This window comes from Nematolebias whitei, chromosome 7 (assembly GCF_014905685.2).
Source record: "Nematolebias whitei isolate Nwh7 chromosome 7, NemWhi1, whole genome shotgun sequence".
In the NCBI taxonomy this organism is placed as follows: Eukaryota; Metazoa; Chordata; class Actinopteri; order Cyprinodontiformes; family Rivulidae; genus Nematolebias; species Nematolebias whitei.
In genome coordinates, this window is record NC_056504.1 from 2,233,610 (window position 1) to 2,252,732 (window position 19,123).

General features: G+C 45.4%; 1 protein-coding gene across 1 annotated transcript in view; it reads right to left on the reverse strand.

Annotated features, from left to right (window-relative positions):
- mtmr14 (myotubularin related protein 14) overlaps positions 1–19,123 on the reverse strand; it is a gene marked incomplete in the record, with an annotated part of 111,488 nt that overhangs the window by 84,466 nt on the left and 7,899 nt on the right. Inside the window, 2 exon segments of the mRNA XM_037679066.1 lie at positions 2,779–2,887; positions 17,034–17,182. Coding sequence (XP_037534994.1) covers positions 2,779–2,887; positions 17,034–17,182 — 258 coding nt within the window.

The window sequence follows — 19,123 nt, forward strand, 5'->3', positions numbered from 1 at the left end:
TGGTTTACTGACCATGGTATTACTGTGCTCAATTGGCCTGCCAACTCTCCTGACCTGAACCCCATAGAGAACCTGTGGGATATTGTGAAGAGAAAGTTGAGAGAACAAGACCCAACACTCTGGATGAGCTTAAGGCCGCTATCGAAGCATCCTGGGCCTCCAGAACACCTCAGCAGTGCCACAGGCTGATTGCCTCCATGCCACGCCGCATTGAAGCAGTCATTCATGCAAAAGGATTCCTGACCAAGTATTGAGTGCATAACTGAACATGATTATTTGAAGGTTGGTGTTTTTTGTATTAAAAACACTTGTCTTTCATTGGTGGGATGAAATATGCACATTTTTTGGGACAGGCATTTTGGGTTTTCATGAGCTGTATGCCATAATCATCAGTATTAAAACAATTAAAGACCTGAAATATTTCAGTTGGTGTGCAATGAATCTGAAATATATGAAAGTTTCATTTTTATCATTACATTATGGAAAATAATGACCTTTATCACAATATGCTCATTTTTTTAGAAGGACCTGTATAATATAAATGAACTACAAACAACAACTCCAAACCTTGAACCCCAAAGAGAAAACAAAAACATCAGGCATTCTTCACATGGTATCAAACTTTCCCAACAACTTTAACTATCATCTTTTTAAACACATAAATTGTTTTAGAAATGTTTATGGTGATAAAGACAATTCCATAATCCTGTTCCCTGAATTACAACACAGCTCCTTCACACTTGTTCTAACTGGAGGTTTTACAAACATTTACTTTCCCTTAAGATTATAATGACTCTTTTTTTAACACGTTTTAATTGAATGTTTGGGTAATTTTTTATGAGCTTTATACATGACTTGCAAATACTATATTCAACCAAATCCATCCATCCATCCATCCATCCATCCATCCATCCTTTATCTTTACCCGCTTCTTCCATTTTGGGTCACGGGGGTCGCTGGTGTCCATGTCCAGCAATCACTGTGTGAGGGGTGGGGGACACCCTGGACATGTCTCCAGTCCATCACAGGGACACATAGAGACAAACAAGACAAACAACCATTCACTCTCTCACTCACACCTAGGGACAATTTAGAGTTACCAATCAGTCTAACATGCATGTTTTTGGTCTGTGGGAGGAAACTGGAGCACCTGGAGAAAACCCACACATGCACGGAGAGAACATGCAAACTCCACCCAGAAGGCCCCTGGACCGGGGTTTGAACCAGGGACCTGCTCGCTGAGAGGCAGCAGCTCTACCAGTTGTGCACCGTGCTGCTTCAACCAATTCATAACATTTTAATAATTTCAATTGATAAAGGTTGAATGAATGATGAAATAATATATTTGTTGGGCGACCACAGCACTTCCTACTAATAATTCTTATCGCTCTTTTTTGTAAAATAAAAATAGGGTTTGTAATTGTTTTGCATGATTTCCCCCAAACTTCATTACAACAGATTAAATATGGAACAATCATTACATTATACAATATACACAAAGCTTTGTCATTCAAAAACTCTTTTACTTTATTTTGCTATTTTTATTCTAAAGTAATTTCCATGAGATTTCCATGTCAACTTCTCATCAATAACGACATATATTAATAGTTATAACTTGAAACCCCATAACCTAACCCTGCAGCAGACGTTCGCTGCGTCTTGGTGCAGCTGGGGGGTTTCAGGGACACGATGGCTCAAACTTTATTCTGCCTCATCTTCTGACTCTCATCAGATTCTGTCTAGTGGAAACTCTCAGATGGAACAAGTTGGATGTTCTCACCGCTAGTTAAAACCACTCCGTCACATTTTGCAGCAACTCAGTGAAACCTGCAGTTCTTCAGATGTTAGAAAGACGAACCACGTCCACACCATTAAATCAGTCTTTCCTCTCATCACTTGTGTCTTCTGCTTCTCTTCACTTGTGAAAGATGTTCAGTCACATTCTGACGGTCATGGACGCTCATTTTGAAGAGAAAACTTAACGCACGTTGGAGGTTAGCCTAGCCTGCTACCGCTAATGTCTTCTGGACCAGCTAATGTCTTCTGGACCAGCTAATGTCTTCTGGACCAGCTAATGTCTTCTGGACCAGCTAATGTCTTCTGGACCAAGCTAATGTCTTCTGGACCAGCTAATGTCTTGTGGACCAGCTAATGTCTTGTGGACCAAGCTAATGTCTTGTGGACCAGCTAATGTCTTGTGGACCAGCTAATGTCTTGTGGACCAGCTAATGTCTTGTGGACCAGCTAATGTCTTCTGGACCAGCTAATGTCTTCTGGACCAAGCTCTGCGTAACATCTACGTCACCACACACTTACGTAGTTGTGCCGCACCTTTTTCTGTCCGGGTTGAAACTGAAGCGGCCGCTTCGACTCGAACAGAAAAAGAAATGTGTCGGTGAAACTCTGTAATCCTATCGAAATATTGAAAGTGTGCTTAAACTCATATCATCGTTATTGAATAAAAGTATATCACGACATATTTAGACATCGAATTATTGTCCAGCCCTACAACAGTTAGAGTTTTAATACCATACAGGTCACCTAACAGGATTTTCTTCTTCTTGGCTGGAATCTTAAACGTTCCACCCTGAATGTTAAACGTAGACGCGCAGGGTATTTTCCCTCATAAACATGCCAAGATTGCATAAGGCATAATTTCAGGCTCTATTCTTATTGGTCAGGTTAGTAAAAGGGAGTTAAACCGTCCCTATCTTCTGAGGGACAACTGAAAAACACAGAGTAGATCAGATTTATCTTGTAACCAGAAAAAATAAATACCTTTCCGTGGTAGAGGATGACCGGACAGACGAATCTCCCTCTGCAGCGAGCCAGCTTACTGCGGTTCACCTGGTCCTGCAGCTTACTGATGTGCACCGTGCTCTCAAACCTGCCCACACACAGTCCCAGGGTTACACTTCAGTCCACCACAGCATTTAAAACCAAAGCTCTTTGTTTGCACTTTGTTGCAGCTGTGGTTGTTTTAATGGACTTTATAAATAAAGTAGTAGCAAGCTGACACCATGGAATCAGCTAAAACAACATCACAGCCGATATCTCCTAAGAACAAACTTGCCTAGTTTTGACAGATGCAGATTACAAATCAGGACTCCCATCAAAATCCCATGGATTAGTGCAGTCTGATATCTTGGGGGCAGCTGCGGTTGACTGGTTAGAGCAGCTGCCCTCCAATGGCAGAGTTGGGGGTTCAATTCCATCAGCAGTCACATATCTAGACACTAGTTCTAGAATTGTGCCGCTTGGTGTGGCAGCATGTTGGAGCAGCTCCGTTACTTTCATTGAGTTCTTGCTTTTGAAAACTATTCCTTTTTCAGAGCTCTGCAGACTGCTGGGAGGAGTGACCATCACTCAGGGAGGAATTCTGCCTGGCATTTGGGCAGTCCTTTCCCAGGAGGACCAAGAGACCCGCCGGATCTGACAACAAGATGGATCCAGGCGGATGGATCAGTACCTGTGGCCAGATGTTTCAGATTTGCTGCAGGAGGTACTTCCTGCCCACAGCTATCAGCATCTATAACAACTCTTGAATGAAACCAGGATGATGAGCTATGACAACACTTGATTTCCCTTTGGGATTAAAAAAGTATTTTTGAATTGAATTGAATACAGATGTAGTGGACTAGGCCTCCGACCTAAACAGCCCTTAGAACACTACACTGAAGTGTCCCTGGACAAGACACTGAATGTCTCATCGCCTCTGTGTGTCCCATCAGTGTATGAATGCAATCTAAAGCTCTGATTAGTCTCTACAGATTCAGATGATCTTTGTAGAGACTTATAAAGGCACTTTATAAGTACAGTCCATTTACCATCTTTACATCAACGTGAGTCTAGGCCTGTTATGATAAACAATAAATCCAATTAATCTCATGATAAATGAAAATTATCTACCTCATTTTCATTGATCAGCTTTATTGTTTCCTCGTGTCTCTTTCTTTCTACTGAAGACACTGGATGACAAAAAGCTCAACTCTGGTGTTCTTCACTGACCCCCCCCCCCCCCACCCACCCACCCACTCTCTTTAAAGTCCATTGTAATCGTACAAAATCATGTTTTTGGATCGTTAAAAGCAGCTAACCTGAGAAGCTAAGCTACGAGCTAAGCTAACAGGCTGACCTCGGGAAAAAACCTCCGTCTTGTTGAAGCTCCAAAATTCACAGTTGAAACTCGTGACTTTGTGTAAAAAGTTGTTTTTGTCTGAAAAATGACACTGAGAACTTGTTTACTGATTTTTATTAAAAGCTTTGTGTGACACATGCTATGCTAAAGAGCTCAAACCACACCGAGCATCCGCCATTTTGAGAACCAAAGAGAGACAGCCCATGTCACGTCAAGGGCCCTCCCTCCCATTTTTCTTAAAGAGACATGCTGCTCACTTCCTCACTATCCATCCTTCGGTTTAAACAGTACTGCCATCCAGTGGTTGAAAAAATGTAGTATATGCAAAAAAATTAAACAATTCTTCTGAAATTTGACAATTACTAATTATTGTCAAATTTCAAACAATATTACAGTTTATCGCAAAAATTTCTGAGACTATTAATCACTCAGCAAAATTTGTTATCGTGGCAGGCCTATGTGAATCAAGCACCATCAGCAGGCACTTAAGGTTCAAGGTTCTTTATTGTCATTCTCATCACATGTGGTACATGAAGTGGAACACAATTGTGTACATAACGTCCCAGTAACACCCCAAAATAGCAAACATATAAAGTATAAAAAGAAACAGTTTATGAGGATTTAAGATGTACACTAAACACTAATAATGTGAAATAATATGGTGTATTAAACAGCAGCCTGAACAAGAGTCTGTTGTGAGCAGAGAGGTACTAAGGGTATTAATACAGTCTGTGAGTCAGAGTCAGAGTTTCTGTGATGGAACGAAATTATGGACACGGTGTCCAATTTACATCCAACAATAAACTGTAAAAGAAAAAATACCTAAAAAAATTTATACCACTAAAAAAAAACAGCAGTTTAAAGGCAAGAAATCAGCAGGATGGAAAATCAGCAGCACAAAGTGTCAAATCTCCAATTTAAACGACATTACAGAGATTTTTTTTCTCCTTAGTTATTTTCCTGGTTAGAGATTCATGAGTCTAACATTCAACTTTATTTAGACAGGTAAATCCCATTGAGCCGCGAGGACTCATTTACAAGAGAGACCTGATTTAACAAAGAATGATGACAACAATGGACAACAGCAACAACAATAGACAGTTATAAAAAGTCATACAGATTTTTTTTTTAATACAAATAAGATGGGGGAGAAAAAAAAGCAAAACAGCTAGATTCTAAGGCGAATGTAGAAAACTAAAAACAGGAACATGTCAGCATTGGTCCCTGCCAGGAGTCCAAAAGATCCTTGAAGCCACTTAGAGAGGTCAAAGGTCGAGAGCTTCAGGTCTTTTTGTAAGGTATTCCAGGAAACAGGAGCGGAGTAGGAGAAGGCCCTTTTGTCTAGTTCAGTCCTCACTGAGGGAACACTGCAGGTAATAATGTCCTGAGAGCGCACGCTGTAGCTGCACTCACACAGAGACATGTAGGAGGAGATGTATGAAGGCAGCAGACCAGGAAGTGATTTAAAGATGAAAATGTACCAGTGGGAGTCTGCGTGACCAGTTAACCAGTGAATACTGGGTGCAGTGGTGGGTACGGTAGTTACAGCCAGTTATGAATCTTAGTGCACCATGATAGACAGCATCCAACATCTGCAGCATCCAACATCTGCAGCATCCAACATCTGCAGGGTTCTTGTAGGAAAGTGTAAATAATGTCACGTTAGTCACGTGTCAGTTACGTTTTGCTGCTTTGATGGAAGTTGTACATTTATTCCTCATCTGTCGAAAACTCAACCAATCAGTGTCTGAGTCAGATTTTCTCGCTGCGGCCCAAAGATGATCTCTCCTGTGCAGGAGGTCAGCTAGCTCTGGAGTAAACCAGGGGCTGTCTCGTCCCTTTATTCTGAACTGACGAAAAGGAGCATGTTTGTTCACAAAATAAATTAAATTATTATGAAAATAGTTCCAAGCGGAGTTCACGTCATCGATTAATAGAACAACAGCCTCAGGGTAGAAGCTGTTCCTCAGTCTAGTGGTTCTACACTTAATGCTCCTCAACCTATTGCCTGAGTGGAGCGGGGCAAAAAGTGTGTGTGCTGGATGAGTGTGGTCCTTCATGATGCAGGTGGCCCTCTTCCTGCATCTGGAGGTGTAGATGTCTGTGATGGTGGGGAGACTGACTCCAACATCTTCTGTGCAGCCTTCACCACTCTCTGCAAAGCTTTTCTTTCTGCAGCTGTGCAGCCTCCATGCCACACATTGATGCTGGAGCACAGGATGCTCTCCACTGCACACCTGAGGACTGAGCTTCCAGACCAGCTCGTCTCAGCCGTCTGAGGAAGTAGAGTCTCTGATTAGCTTTCTTGACCAGGCTGGTGGTGTTGTTGCTCCAGCTGAGGTTGTTGTTCAGGTGTACACACAAGTACTTGTAGCTGGAGACCACTTCCACAGCAGATCCTCCAATATGCGGGAGGGGTGGGGGGTGGGTGTGTTTGCTCCTTCTGAAATCCACGATCATCTCCCTCGTCTTCTTCACATTGATGAGAAAGTTGTTCTTCCTGCACCAGCTTTCCAGGTGTTCCACCTCCTGCCTGTAGCTGGACTCATCACTGTTTGTGATGCGTCCCACCACAGCTGTATCATCTACAAACTTTACAATATTATTAGCAGTAAACATCACTTCCAGTTAACTTCTTGGTATACTGCGCATGTCGGTCGCAGAAAGAAACCGCGATCATGTCTTGTTGTGCTGTAGGTTGCACCAACCGTTTTGATAAAAACAATGAAATGTGCAAGTTTTACAGAATTCCATAAACTGGCACCCCTTTCAAGGCTAACAGGAGACGTATTTGGTTGCAGGCCATCAGAAGAAGTGATTGGAACGAGCAGATGATTAAAAATGCAAAAATCTGCAGCGGGCACTTCATATCAGGTAAGGGCTGCCTAGCTAACAAGCATCGCTGCTTATTGCATCCTATATACAAAAATATGAACAATTGATCACTCAGATACGAGTGCACCTCGTTTACAAGCCAAGATATGTTGGTTCAGTGATGCTGAGTGGAGTTGCTAATCTTTTGTTATATGCTAACACATGCTATGCCAGTTAGCGCTGGCCAACCGTGTGCTGTTTTCATTAACGTCAGTCACTGGAATACACTTTATTTGTTCAGGAGTGGCCTCTGAAGACATGGACAGTCCTGACTTTGTCCCGTCCATCTTCTACTCTACAAAGTCCAGCAAAGACAGTGATGGAAAACTGGAGCGGTAAATGGAAGAACACTGACTTGAACTGAGGCTGTAATAAACCTGTGTTTAACAAAGTAAAGTGATATTTTCCTGCTGCACCTAATGATTGTTCTCTTCTGTGTCTCAGCTACAAGAGACAAAGACGAAGGGACAAACCCCCAGCAGATGTCCAAACAATGAACGTGTGTCCACACCCACTGCCCTCTCTCCAAATGATGGTGGAATGGAGCCTGGTGCTGATATTTGTACTGGTAAGAACGTCAGCAGCAGCCCCGCTGCTCACTCCCTCCCGGAGAGCGTAGTGTCGGAACGAGGGGGGCCGAGCGGATGCTCATCCCCCCCCACCCCGGGCCTTCCCGCCTCAACGGCCACACTGCTCCCTGCCGTCGGTGCCCTCCTCTCGGAGCTGTCCGGCATAATCTGGGAGGCTGCTGACAAGAAGGGACTTTCAGTCCCTCTCCTCCCCCCGCCCAGATCGGATGATCTAGTGGGTAGGTTTGGCTCCACCCCGGCTCGCCGTCCTGATCCCATCTGGCCTCATTTCCCAGCAGTGGCGTCCTACTGGAACGAGGCTGCAGCCGGTCCTGGTAAATTGAGAGCGCCCGTCTCCACTTTCGCTCCCATCACCAGAGTGGAGGGGTTCACCGAGTGGAACTTTCCCTCGGTACCCCCCCTGGAGCCGAGCCTTTGCTTTCGGAGCAAAGCTGTCCAGGTTGGACCAACGTCCTGTCCCTCCCGGGAAGCATGACCAGACGGTGACTTCGCTCTCCAATCGAGCTCACCAGTGTGCGTTCCAGGCGGCCACAGCAAACAAAAACGTGGCGCTGTTGGCGTACAGCGTTTCAAAGAGGCTGGCGACCACAGATTTGCCTGAGGAGACAAAGAGCTCCCTCTGCAAGGCGTCTGACGTCATCCTCAACCTGTGCGCCTCTTCTGCTGTCTGCCTGTCCCGGATCACAGCTTGGATGACAATGATCCAGAGGTCCACCTGGCTCCGTCACTCCCCCTCCCTGCCAGAAAAATTGCACAAAGACCTGATGGAGGGCCCCAGCACGACGGACGCGCTGTTCGGGAGCAATTTCAAGGCCATGCTGGAAAACTCGAAAAAGTCGGAGGAGGTGTCAGAGACTGTGCGCCATCTCATCAAGCCGCACGCCTCATCCTGCCCCCTGGCCCGCTGGAAGAATGGTCGTGGGCAAAGACAACAACGACGAGGTTCCACGGCTGCAGCAGCGTCTTCCCACTCCGCTCCACCACCAGCACCGCCCGTCAGAGATCAGCCCTCCTCATCCCGGACACCGGCGGTTCAGCGTTTCCCCAGAGATCACCAATAGGTGGCGTCCTGGGACAACAAACCGCAGAGCTCACGGAGGAGAAGATTTTAAAAATGATGGTTTGCGGAGGATGTGTGTAATGATGACACAAGTTTTGAAATAAAACATGAACATCATTCAAAGATTAAGTGTCTGATTTTAGCATGTATGCCAGCTCGGATGACCTCACAGCGACTTCTCACACATCCTCCACACAAAACGAGCCGGTGGCCTTAAAAAATATTTTTCAGAATCACCGCAGCTCCAAAATAAACACGAGACGCTCGCATGACACAACAGTCGAAAGTGAATGTGGTCCGCAGAACGAGTCCAGTGGAATAACTCGTTTTGAGCCCGAGCAGCACGCTTTTCACCGCAGCGGTGTCAAACGCGTGCTCCCGCGACGCCAGCAGCCTTCACTCAAACGGTGCTGCGTTGATGAAGGCGCGCACACCTCTCCTCAACACACGCCGGTCCACATCGACATGAATGTGAACCCGCAGCCTGAGTGAGGCACAGAGGCACGTTCAGAGCCCTTTCGAGGAAGCCTCGCCTTGGGTCACGCAGAACACACTTCCGCGGCGCATGACGGCGGTCGAGGCTGTAGACTGGCTGGCGTCCATAAGAAACACAATGCACCACCTAAACACACGCCCACTCCACGAACGTCGCGCAGAGTGGCTGCGAACATGCTCGCCAGACAGATGGATGGCCAAGCTGATAAGCAGGGGTTACACGCTACAATTCGCAGCTCGACCCCCTCCGTTCGGAGGAGTTTTAGACACGGTCCTGTCATCACCAGACCAGGTCTCATCCCTAAATGCAGAAGTCCAGGAACTTCTGGTAATTTCCAGAGTTCTCGACAGAGAGGAAAACAGGTTTTTACTCACGTTACTTCCTGGTTCCAAAACGGACCGGAGGAACAAGACCGATTTTGGACCTGTCAGTTTTCAACAAGGCGATCGTGGAAAGACCGTTTCACATGTTGACAACCAGACAACATCCAGAGGAAACGACTGGTTTAGTTCCATCAATCTGAAAGACGCCTACTTCCCTCGCGCCTTGTACGTTCTCAAAGTGTGTGGAGACGGCCCTGCAATCATTACACAGAACAGGGATGAGAGTTTTGTTTTACCTAGACGACCTGTTGCTGCTGTCACGTCCCAGACGGGAAGCAGCGGCGCAGACTCAGGTGTTGACGTCAAACCTGCTAAATCTGGGCTTCGCCATAAATTGGAAAAAAAGCTTGATTCTCCCGGCCCAGACGATTGTTTATCTGGGAGTGGAGCTAAACTCGACCACCATGAGGGCTCGTTTATCACAGACGAGAATTGACACTCTAAGAGTCCAGCTCCGCCACGTAAGACCTGGCAGAGTGGTAACAGCCATTTCCATCATGAAGCTGTTAGGAACGATGTCGTCAGCTCACACAGTGGTCCCGCTGGGTTTACTCCACATGCGACGCATCCAGAGATGGTTTGCTCGTCTGCGCATGGATTCGGTAAAGCAAAAGAGACGGATGGTCATTGTTCCTCCCTCCGTGAGAACAGACCTCCGACACTGGGAAAAACCCCTGGTTCTGGCGGAGGGAGTCCCCATCAGCAGACCTATGTCACACGTGTCAGTCTTCAAAGACGCGTCGCTGTCAGGTTGGGGGGGACATGCCTATCTCAAGTTGTAGGGGCGCTGTAGCCTCCTCACACAACAGCTCATATAAATGTTCTGGAATGTTGCACGGTTCTGAATGTGATTCAACACTTTGCTCCTGTGCTGCAGAATCAACACGTTTTGATTCACACAGACAACAAGGTGACTGCTGCGTACATAAACTGGCAGCGGGGTGTGCGCTCAGCCCAAATGTTACAAATTGCGAGAAAACTACTGTGTTGGGCAGACCAAAATCTGCTCTCCATCAGAGCAGTGTACATCCCCGGTGTTCTGAACAAAGGGGCAGATGTGATGTCCAGGGTGGTCCGCGTCACGGGGACTGGACCCTCCACCCAGATCTGATGGCCCAGACGTGGCAGAAATTTGGCAAAGCAGCTATGGACCTGTTTGCGACACGAGAAAACGCTCAGTGTCAAGTATGGTTTTCACTGAGCCCGCGAGATGAACCACCGCTGGGGGTGGACGTGTTTGCTCACAGCCCATGGCCCAAAATGCCTCTTTATGCGTTCCCCCCACCTCCTCTGATATTACGGTTTTTGAACAGAGTTCAGGAGGAGGGATTGACAGCTCTCCTGGTGGCTCCCGAGCGTGTGAACGCGCCATGGTTCCCGGTTCTACGACGCCTGTTATCAGGGCGCCCATGGAAACTGCCGTGGAGGGAGGACACTCTCCTCTAGGCGGGAGGAGCGAGCAGGAGTTACCCAGAAATAGGCCAGCACCTGTGGGTCTGGCCGCTGAGCAGATCCGCTTAGAGAGGATAGGTCTCCCGCAAGATGTAGTGCGCATAGGGCTGGGTACCTTTCTAAAAAAATCGGTGTCGGTACCTTCACTTCGGTGTCGGTTCCTGGACGGTTCTTTTTTCGGTACCAATTTTGTAATTACTATTAATTCTAACAAGAATAAAATTATGTTACACATTACAGTACACCAGCACCATAGACATAATTATACATAGATTAGGTACAGCAGCTCTATACAGCTCTGGGAGTAAACTGGGTGTAGTCTGTTTGTCATATGTCTAGTGTTTTGCCAGCCTGCATGATGAAACCACGTGACACGTTACAGCCAATACCGAAACTTGACACCGAAAGAAGAGTGACGTGTCAATACATACACCAACCGGTGCAGTTCAGTCGGTGCCATAAAAGAACCTCGGTTCGGTACTCAGCCCTAAGTGCGCACAATCCAGGATTCACGTGCTGCATCTACCACAGCGCTGTACACATCAAAGTGGACAGCTTTTCAGTGCTGGTGTACAGAGAAAGGTGTAGAGGCCACTTCATGTCCACTAGGTGCCGTGCTGTCCTTTCTGCAGCAGCTGAAGGACAGAAATTTGGCGTTCAGCACGATTAAAACGTACGCTGCAGGCATCTCTTCCTGTCACGAAGGTTTCGGAGACAGAACAGCTTTTAATCATCCGCTGATTAAGCATTTTTTTTAAAGGTGTACAGAGACGCAGGCCTGTTTCACGCCCACTTGCTCCACAGTGGGATTTAACACTGGTCCTACAGGCCCTGATCAAAGCTCCATTTGACTGAATCAGGTTCCAATTAAATTCTTGTCTCTTAAAACAGCCCTGCTGCTGGTTGTAACATCCGCTAAGAGGGTGAGTGATTTATCTGCCCTCCCTGTCGCTCCGTCATGTCTCAGAATTCAGGCTGACGGCAGCTCAGCTGATCTAAGACCGAATCCAGCTTTTATGCCTAAAAACATCACGAGCTCCTTTAAATCAAGAGCAATATCGTTGGAGGGGTTTTTCCCTCCCCCCCACAAATCAGAAGAAGAAGCATCTTTCCATCTTCTCTGTCCAGTGCGGGCGTTGACGTGTTACATAGCGCGCACAGCCGCAATGCGTCAAACTCAATATTTGTTTGTGTGTTTATAGAGATGCATCTGCAGGTCGCCCGTTATCCACCCAGCCCTTGTCACACTGGCTGTGTGAGGCCATTTCTGAAGCCTACAGAGCATCAGATTTAGAGCCTCCTGTCAACCTCAGGGCGCACTCGACCAGAGGTATCGCATCTTCGACTGCCTTGCATAATGGTATGACAATGCAGGATATTTGCACTGCGGCCGTGTGGTCAACACCCTGCTCATTTATTCGCTTTTGTCTACGTGATGTGATGGCTCATTCCATGGCACATTCTGTCCTTAGTGTTTTAACAGAATGAATATTGTTGTTTCATGGAACTCCGTTTTACTCACATCTGTCGGCATGCATTTACAGTGTGAGATGTTGTTATCAGCCACAAGTTATGACTGTTATTTGGTTATATTGTCACTAATCAGTTCATGACTATTGTTACCAATCAGTGCATTTGATTAATAATAGTTCACTTGTTATTATTAATCTGTTCATATTGATCAGCCGTGAATCTGTTTGGTTCATGACCTTTTTTCAGCATCTTCCTTTCCCCGTTGAAAGTTTTCCGGGGCGTTCATGCACTCAGAACGCATAACTACACCGCATGCGTCTGTGCATGGTACGCATAATTACGCAACGTGTAATTACGCACATGGAGAGCTGAGTGACAAGACGTTTTTTGGGCAAGCTGCCGCTTCGTACGGTGTTCGAATGGACCCAGTGAGGCGAGGACCACATCTGCTTCGCCCTTAACCCACTAAGCGACAGCTCTTAAAGGGCGAAGCCTATACGAAATAGAACGTTGGTTACGTACTGTAACCCCAGATTCTATGAGTATAGGCGTAGCCCTTTAAGCGTCGGGCCTCACTGGCTCCTAAATGGCTGAATAAAAAGCTATTTGGGAGCCGATTACCCGCTCTTAACGTAATTTATACAGACCGGGTGGGGCCCACACAACATGTGGGCGTGGACTAAATTTTTCAGTGCGATGCTTTGCATGACAGGATAAACCCACTAAGCGACAGCCTTAAAGGGCTATGCCTATACTCAAAATCTGGGGTTACAGTACGTAACCAGCGTTTTGTTGGTTGAAATTGTGAGGAAACAGGTGATTTTTGTTGTTGTTACAATGTCAGTGAACTGATTGTTTGAGGTCAAATGACCAGTGTTTGTGCCCATCCCCGTCAACAGAACTGAGCACCCTGCCTACCAACACCCCCCACCCCCCGTCCACAACTGTCGGTATTGATGAAGCGCGGGATGCAGTACAAACAAGCTAGCAAAAATGATATTGATGTACCGCTCTGCTCTCCCCACCCCCGTCGACAAAAAATAAAATATGACAAGTGCCTCGCCAAGAGAACTGATCTAGGGGAAAGACTGGCCCAGATAATCATGCCAGTGCATTTTACACAGTCAGTTTGTGAAAATTGCAATGTCTTTTTTTGTGCTCTACTTGCAAAAATGTACACCTACCAGTACTCGTGCACATTCTTTTCTTGCCCACATCACACCAGCCTCAGACCATTTTGTACACATCAGGGCAGCCGCCAAAATCTACTGGAAAATATGTGGCATGTTGAAAATAAAGTGTCAAAACAGCAAGCCTCACGTGACTCGTACGTAAATCCATCATCATGATCATGATGTCATCAGTATGTTGCCGTTTTTGTGCTGAGGATTGTTTTGAAACTTTCACACTATGTCCCGTCTAGGACACAGTGTGAGATATGTTTTTTTTATATACCTCCCCTTCCCCCTGTGTTTCTCTTTTCCTATCTAAATGAAAAAGGCAGTGCCTCCCACGGGGTTGCAGCCTCCGACGCCTCTGTCTCCCCTATGTCTGTTCGTTTATGTTTATATTGGACGGGCTGTACTGAAATGTAATTTCGTTGTACTTCGGTGCAATGACAATAAAGTCGATTCAGATTCTAAATTGAAAACCCTTGCAAACATCTTTTTGGAGATTTCCCCAGGAACACCATTCACCAACTACAGTAATTGCTAACTGTTGTAGAGCAGTGAGACACCACCTTAACAGACAGGAAGTCCAAGCAGAGAAAAGATGGGTGTCTCCAGGATGGTGCCACTCAGAAACAAGACAAAGTGAGGCGTGTACTTGATAAAAGAAGTAACCAGGAGCAGCTGTTTGGAAGTGTGACTTTGCTGTTAATCCATGTTGTCCTTTACTTTGAAATGCTAGGAATCTGCAGAAAACTTCTGGATGTATTGGCAGAACGTTGTAGCAGTTTGATGAGCTGAAAAGGTTTCACCTCATACACTAAACAGAAACATCCCAATATAAATCTTTGTTCCCATTAATGGGTGCCCCACTGATAATCTAATGCCTCTTGTGTATTGTAATATGGTCTAGGGACAGGGCAGCCGACTCGGGACCCGAAGGTCCCGGGTTCAATCCCCGGTCATTGCACATCTCGCGGTGTCTCTGAGCAGGACACCTTATCCCCAGTTGCTCCCCGGGCACCTCCAAAGTTTGCCCACTGCTCCACCTGGTGGTGGATGGGTTAAATGCAGAGAGCCAATTTCACCATTGTATGGGAACATACAATGATGACAATACATACACATTATTATTATTATTATTATTATTTTAAAGCTCGGTCCATCCTGGACCGGCCACAGTCGGCCCAGCCCCAGTCCTCCCTGGCTCTCGTTTTATTTGCTTTCAGCAGAGTGCCGACTCCATGTGAGCGGGATCATCATAGAAAGACCGCATGAATCTCAGCTCAACAACGACTGCATCTCGTCGTTTTTCCAGGGCACTGCTGCTACGTTTTGCGTTGCCATTTATTCTAAAGATAAATAAGAGCTCGAACGTCTTTGAATTGTCCTTGAAATGTCCTTGAAAGCTTGAATTGAAGCTCTCGACCTTGACCTCTCTAAGTGGCTTTAAGAATCTGTTGGACTCCTGGCAGTGACCAGAGCAGACATGTTCCTGTTTTTAGTTTCTACATTCGCCTTAGAATCTAGCTGTTTTTTGTTACCTTTTTATTTTAGCCATCCTATTTGTAAAAAAAAAAAAAAAATCCTGGAGTATGACTTTTTATAACTGTTAATTGTTGTCGCTGTTGTCCATTGTTGTCATCTTTCTTTGTTGAAATCAGGTCTCTCTTGTAAATGAGTCCTCGAGGCTCAATGGGATTTACCTGTAGAAATAAAGGTTGAATGAATAAATAAGAGCTCTCTCTATCGCACAACCTGCCAGAAGCCAGCGGCTGAAGGAAAGAGGGGGAAGGAGCAGACGCTGGAAGTAGACTTGTGTGACGTGACCCAATGAAACAATCAATGGCCACCAGTCTGCTGTTGCCAAATCTGTAACACCAGGCCAGCCCAATTAGAGTCCCAGGGTGCTGAGTCCTAAAAATCAAGCTGGAACTGGGCCAAACTGCCAGTTACTAATGCTCCAAACCCAGGGTGGAACCTGACTCGGGCTAGTCCTGGTCAGGCTGGGCCTTACAATGCATAAGGGCCACAGTAGATGTACTGAATCCTGATGTAGTTTAAACCTGCAGGACTCTAGCCTGACTATGTCGTCCTGCCTGGAATCAACTCATGTTGGGATTTTTGGGTTCTAGAGTTGCACCGCTCCAGGTGTCTGCATGTTGGAGCAGCTCTGTTACTTTCATTCTGAGATTTTGCTTTTAGAAACTTTAATTCCTCTTTTTCTGGATGTAAATCACATTTTTTGGATGATTGTTTCCTCTGGTATCAGATGCTGTGCAGCTGGAAGGATTTTTACTGAAACTTTTTTAGTTTTGGACAGTTGTTATGATGCGTAACCATGGCAACAAGGCAGTTTTCTACAACCAGCAGCAGCTGATTAACATCTCAAAAGCTGAAATAATATCTCAACTACAGCCCCAAATCTCAGATGAGTTGAAAAGGATGTTCTGTGGATGCATTCTCATCTACCTGCCAGCTGTGCTCGAGTGTCTGACCACTGAGATCCTGGAACTAGCAGGAAACACGGCTCATGACAGCAGAAGGACAGGATCGTCCCTCTGTACCTACAGTTGGCTGTCCGCAGTGACGAGGAGCTCGGCAGACTGCTGGGAGGAGTGGCCATCGCTCTGGAAGAAGTTCTGCCCAGCATTCAGGTGGTCCTACAGCCCAGGGGAACTGAGAGGCCAGCTGAGTCTGGGTGGACGGATCGGACGGCATCTGCAGCCAGTTTCTTAGGATCCACTGTGGGATGGACCTTTACAAGAGATCCTTCCTGTCTACAGCATCAGCATCTATAACATCTCTTAATGAAATGAGGATAACGAGTTACTACAACTAATAATTTCCCTCTGGGATTAATAAAGTATTTTTGAATTGAATTGAATTTAAACTCTGATCTGAACCTTCCTGACATCCCAGTAACTGTTTATAACTTCACATCTTACAAACATGCACAGTACAAACCAAAGCCTACTTTCAGTGAACCACATTTACACTTCAGTGTTGTTTGTTTTGGAAACTAACAATAGATGATTTTGTAAGGATACAAGACAGAAATAAGTCCGTTTTTGTGTGCACACAACAACCTCAGTCTTTCTATTTCATAGAGGATACGTTTGTTAAGAATATCATCCTCTTTCCCAGTAGCACTAATCGGCTGTGAAGGAACTGCTCCTGTTTTAGTTTCATTCTGAACTCTTGAGCCAAGAGGAGACAGACATGTAGGCTGACATCTGCCCTCCGTGTGACAGCAACGTTAGAGACAAAAACAAACATAAAAGTATTCTGATGCATGCTCAATAATCCAGGTAGACAAACATAAAAGTAGCTTCTAACTGTACGGGCTGGACTTTGCTCCAGAAAATGATTAAATGGACCGAGTAGTGAGGAAGTACCTGTCTCTGTCCACATCTGTACATTCATATTCCAGGAACACGATCTGACGAGGGTAGTGGCCACACACTTCTCCGTTTGAGTTATAAATGATGCTGTACTTGTAATCTTTGGCAAACAGCTCCAGACAACGCTTCTCTATCGCTTCCACCTGTAAGAAAGAACAAACCTACATCACAAAGCTTTTAAAGGTTGCCTTATCAGATTATATCAGATAAAACAGCAGATTAAAAGTGTTGGACAGAAAGTCTAAGCACACTTTACAAGAGATACACATCCATCCATTATCATTAATCCACTTCTTCCAGTTCGGGTCACGGAGGTCACTGGTGCCCATATGCAGCAGTGACTGTGCAAAAGGTGGGGGACACCTGGACAGGTCTCAGTCCATCACAGGGACACATACACAAAAAGGAGTCCAACAACCATTCACTCTCTCACTCTCACCTAGGGACAATTTAGAGTTACCAATCAGCCTAACACAGGGGTGGACTGGCCGTCAGGAGTGCCAGGACATTTCCCGGTGGCCTGGCCCTGTCCAGTGCCCGTTGAAGGACTGGACTAAAGGTTCAGTTGGGGTCACGCTTGATTATTTTAAATAAACAAGCTGCTCTTGTACCGGGCTCACTCAGGTCTCACTGAGACTCCCCCGCCCCTCCTCTCTCCCTCTGAGGCTGTCTGTCCGCAGACTGAGCAGAGACACACGCCCGCCGCTGTGGACTGGCACTCGCTCTCGAGGGTTATATGCTGGTGCACGGAGCGCAGGTTTCTGTACGTCCATCGTTTCTCCTGTTTGGGTCTTAAAGCTTGTAGACTGGAGCAAGAGAGACAGATGATGAAAAATAGAAAAGCACTGGTGCTGATGCAGCAAAGCGCAGTAAATTATTGTTTATTATTTGTTTGTAATGGAGCAGATAAAACAGAAACATCCTGATTCATGCTCAATAATCCAGGTAGAAAAATCCGGCAAAGTTAAATCAGGTCCTCTGGATGGTCTCTGAAGTAGAAACTGTCCGGAGGACCTGACTTTGTTGGACAAGACAGAAACACTCATGGTGAAAACTCTGCAGCCTGTCAGCACAGCTAGCTTAATGAGGTTAATTAAGTGGGCCAAAACTTAATAGAACATGTTTTTAGTTTTTACAAAGGATATTGCAACTTTCAGAATTTAGTTAACAAATGGATCTGAAAAAAAAGTTTAACGCTGAAATGTCCAGGAATTCAGATGTTGTGTACCCTTCATTAGGGCTGCAACAACGAATCGATAAAAATCGATAAAAATCGATGATTAAAAGCGTTGGCAACGAATTTCGTTATCGATTCGTTGTATTGAGCGATTATGCGTCTTTCACGGCGCTGCGGAGCCGTTTTGTTTTGTTCAAGGGCAGTTCATTGTCAATGCTGACTGAGTGAATAAAGTTTTTTTTTTTTTAAACTGCAACGCGAGTTGAACAGAGCGAGGGGGGAGCAGAGCAGAGTCTGTTTTTAAAGGAAAATAAGTAACTTTTACAAATGACCGACGCAGCGAAAACTGTTCCACACAAGTCCTCCAAAGTGTGGGAGAACTTCACAAAGATAAAAAATGAGAAACATGCAGCTTTGAAAATCACCGACACGACACGAGAGAACCACGGAGATGAAACGTAAACATGTGGGAGTCACGAGGAGGAGGAAGGAGCTGCAGCTGATACAACATGTTTCACTCCCAACTCGTGTTGCAGGTGAGTCTCTACAATTTAACACTTGTTCTGTTTCAAGAGAGAAAACGTAACGTCAGTCTGTGGAAGATGAAGCTGTTTGTTTGTTTGTTTGTTTGTTTGTTTTCTGATTAATGACGATGGAGAACATGTGTGTAACTTTTTATTTAATTTAATTGGAACAAGCAGTGTTTAAATGTGATTTATAAATAAATCTAACACAAAGATAATAATTTAATGATTAAGCTTCAACTTTTAATTTGCTGGCAAAGTCTGAAGACACTGCAGGTATGGCAGGATGATTTGCATTTAAACAGGAATTAAAGTATTTTATTACATCTACTCAAATGTGTGTAATTAAGTATTTATTTATATATATATATATATATATATAT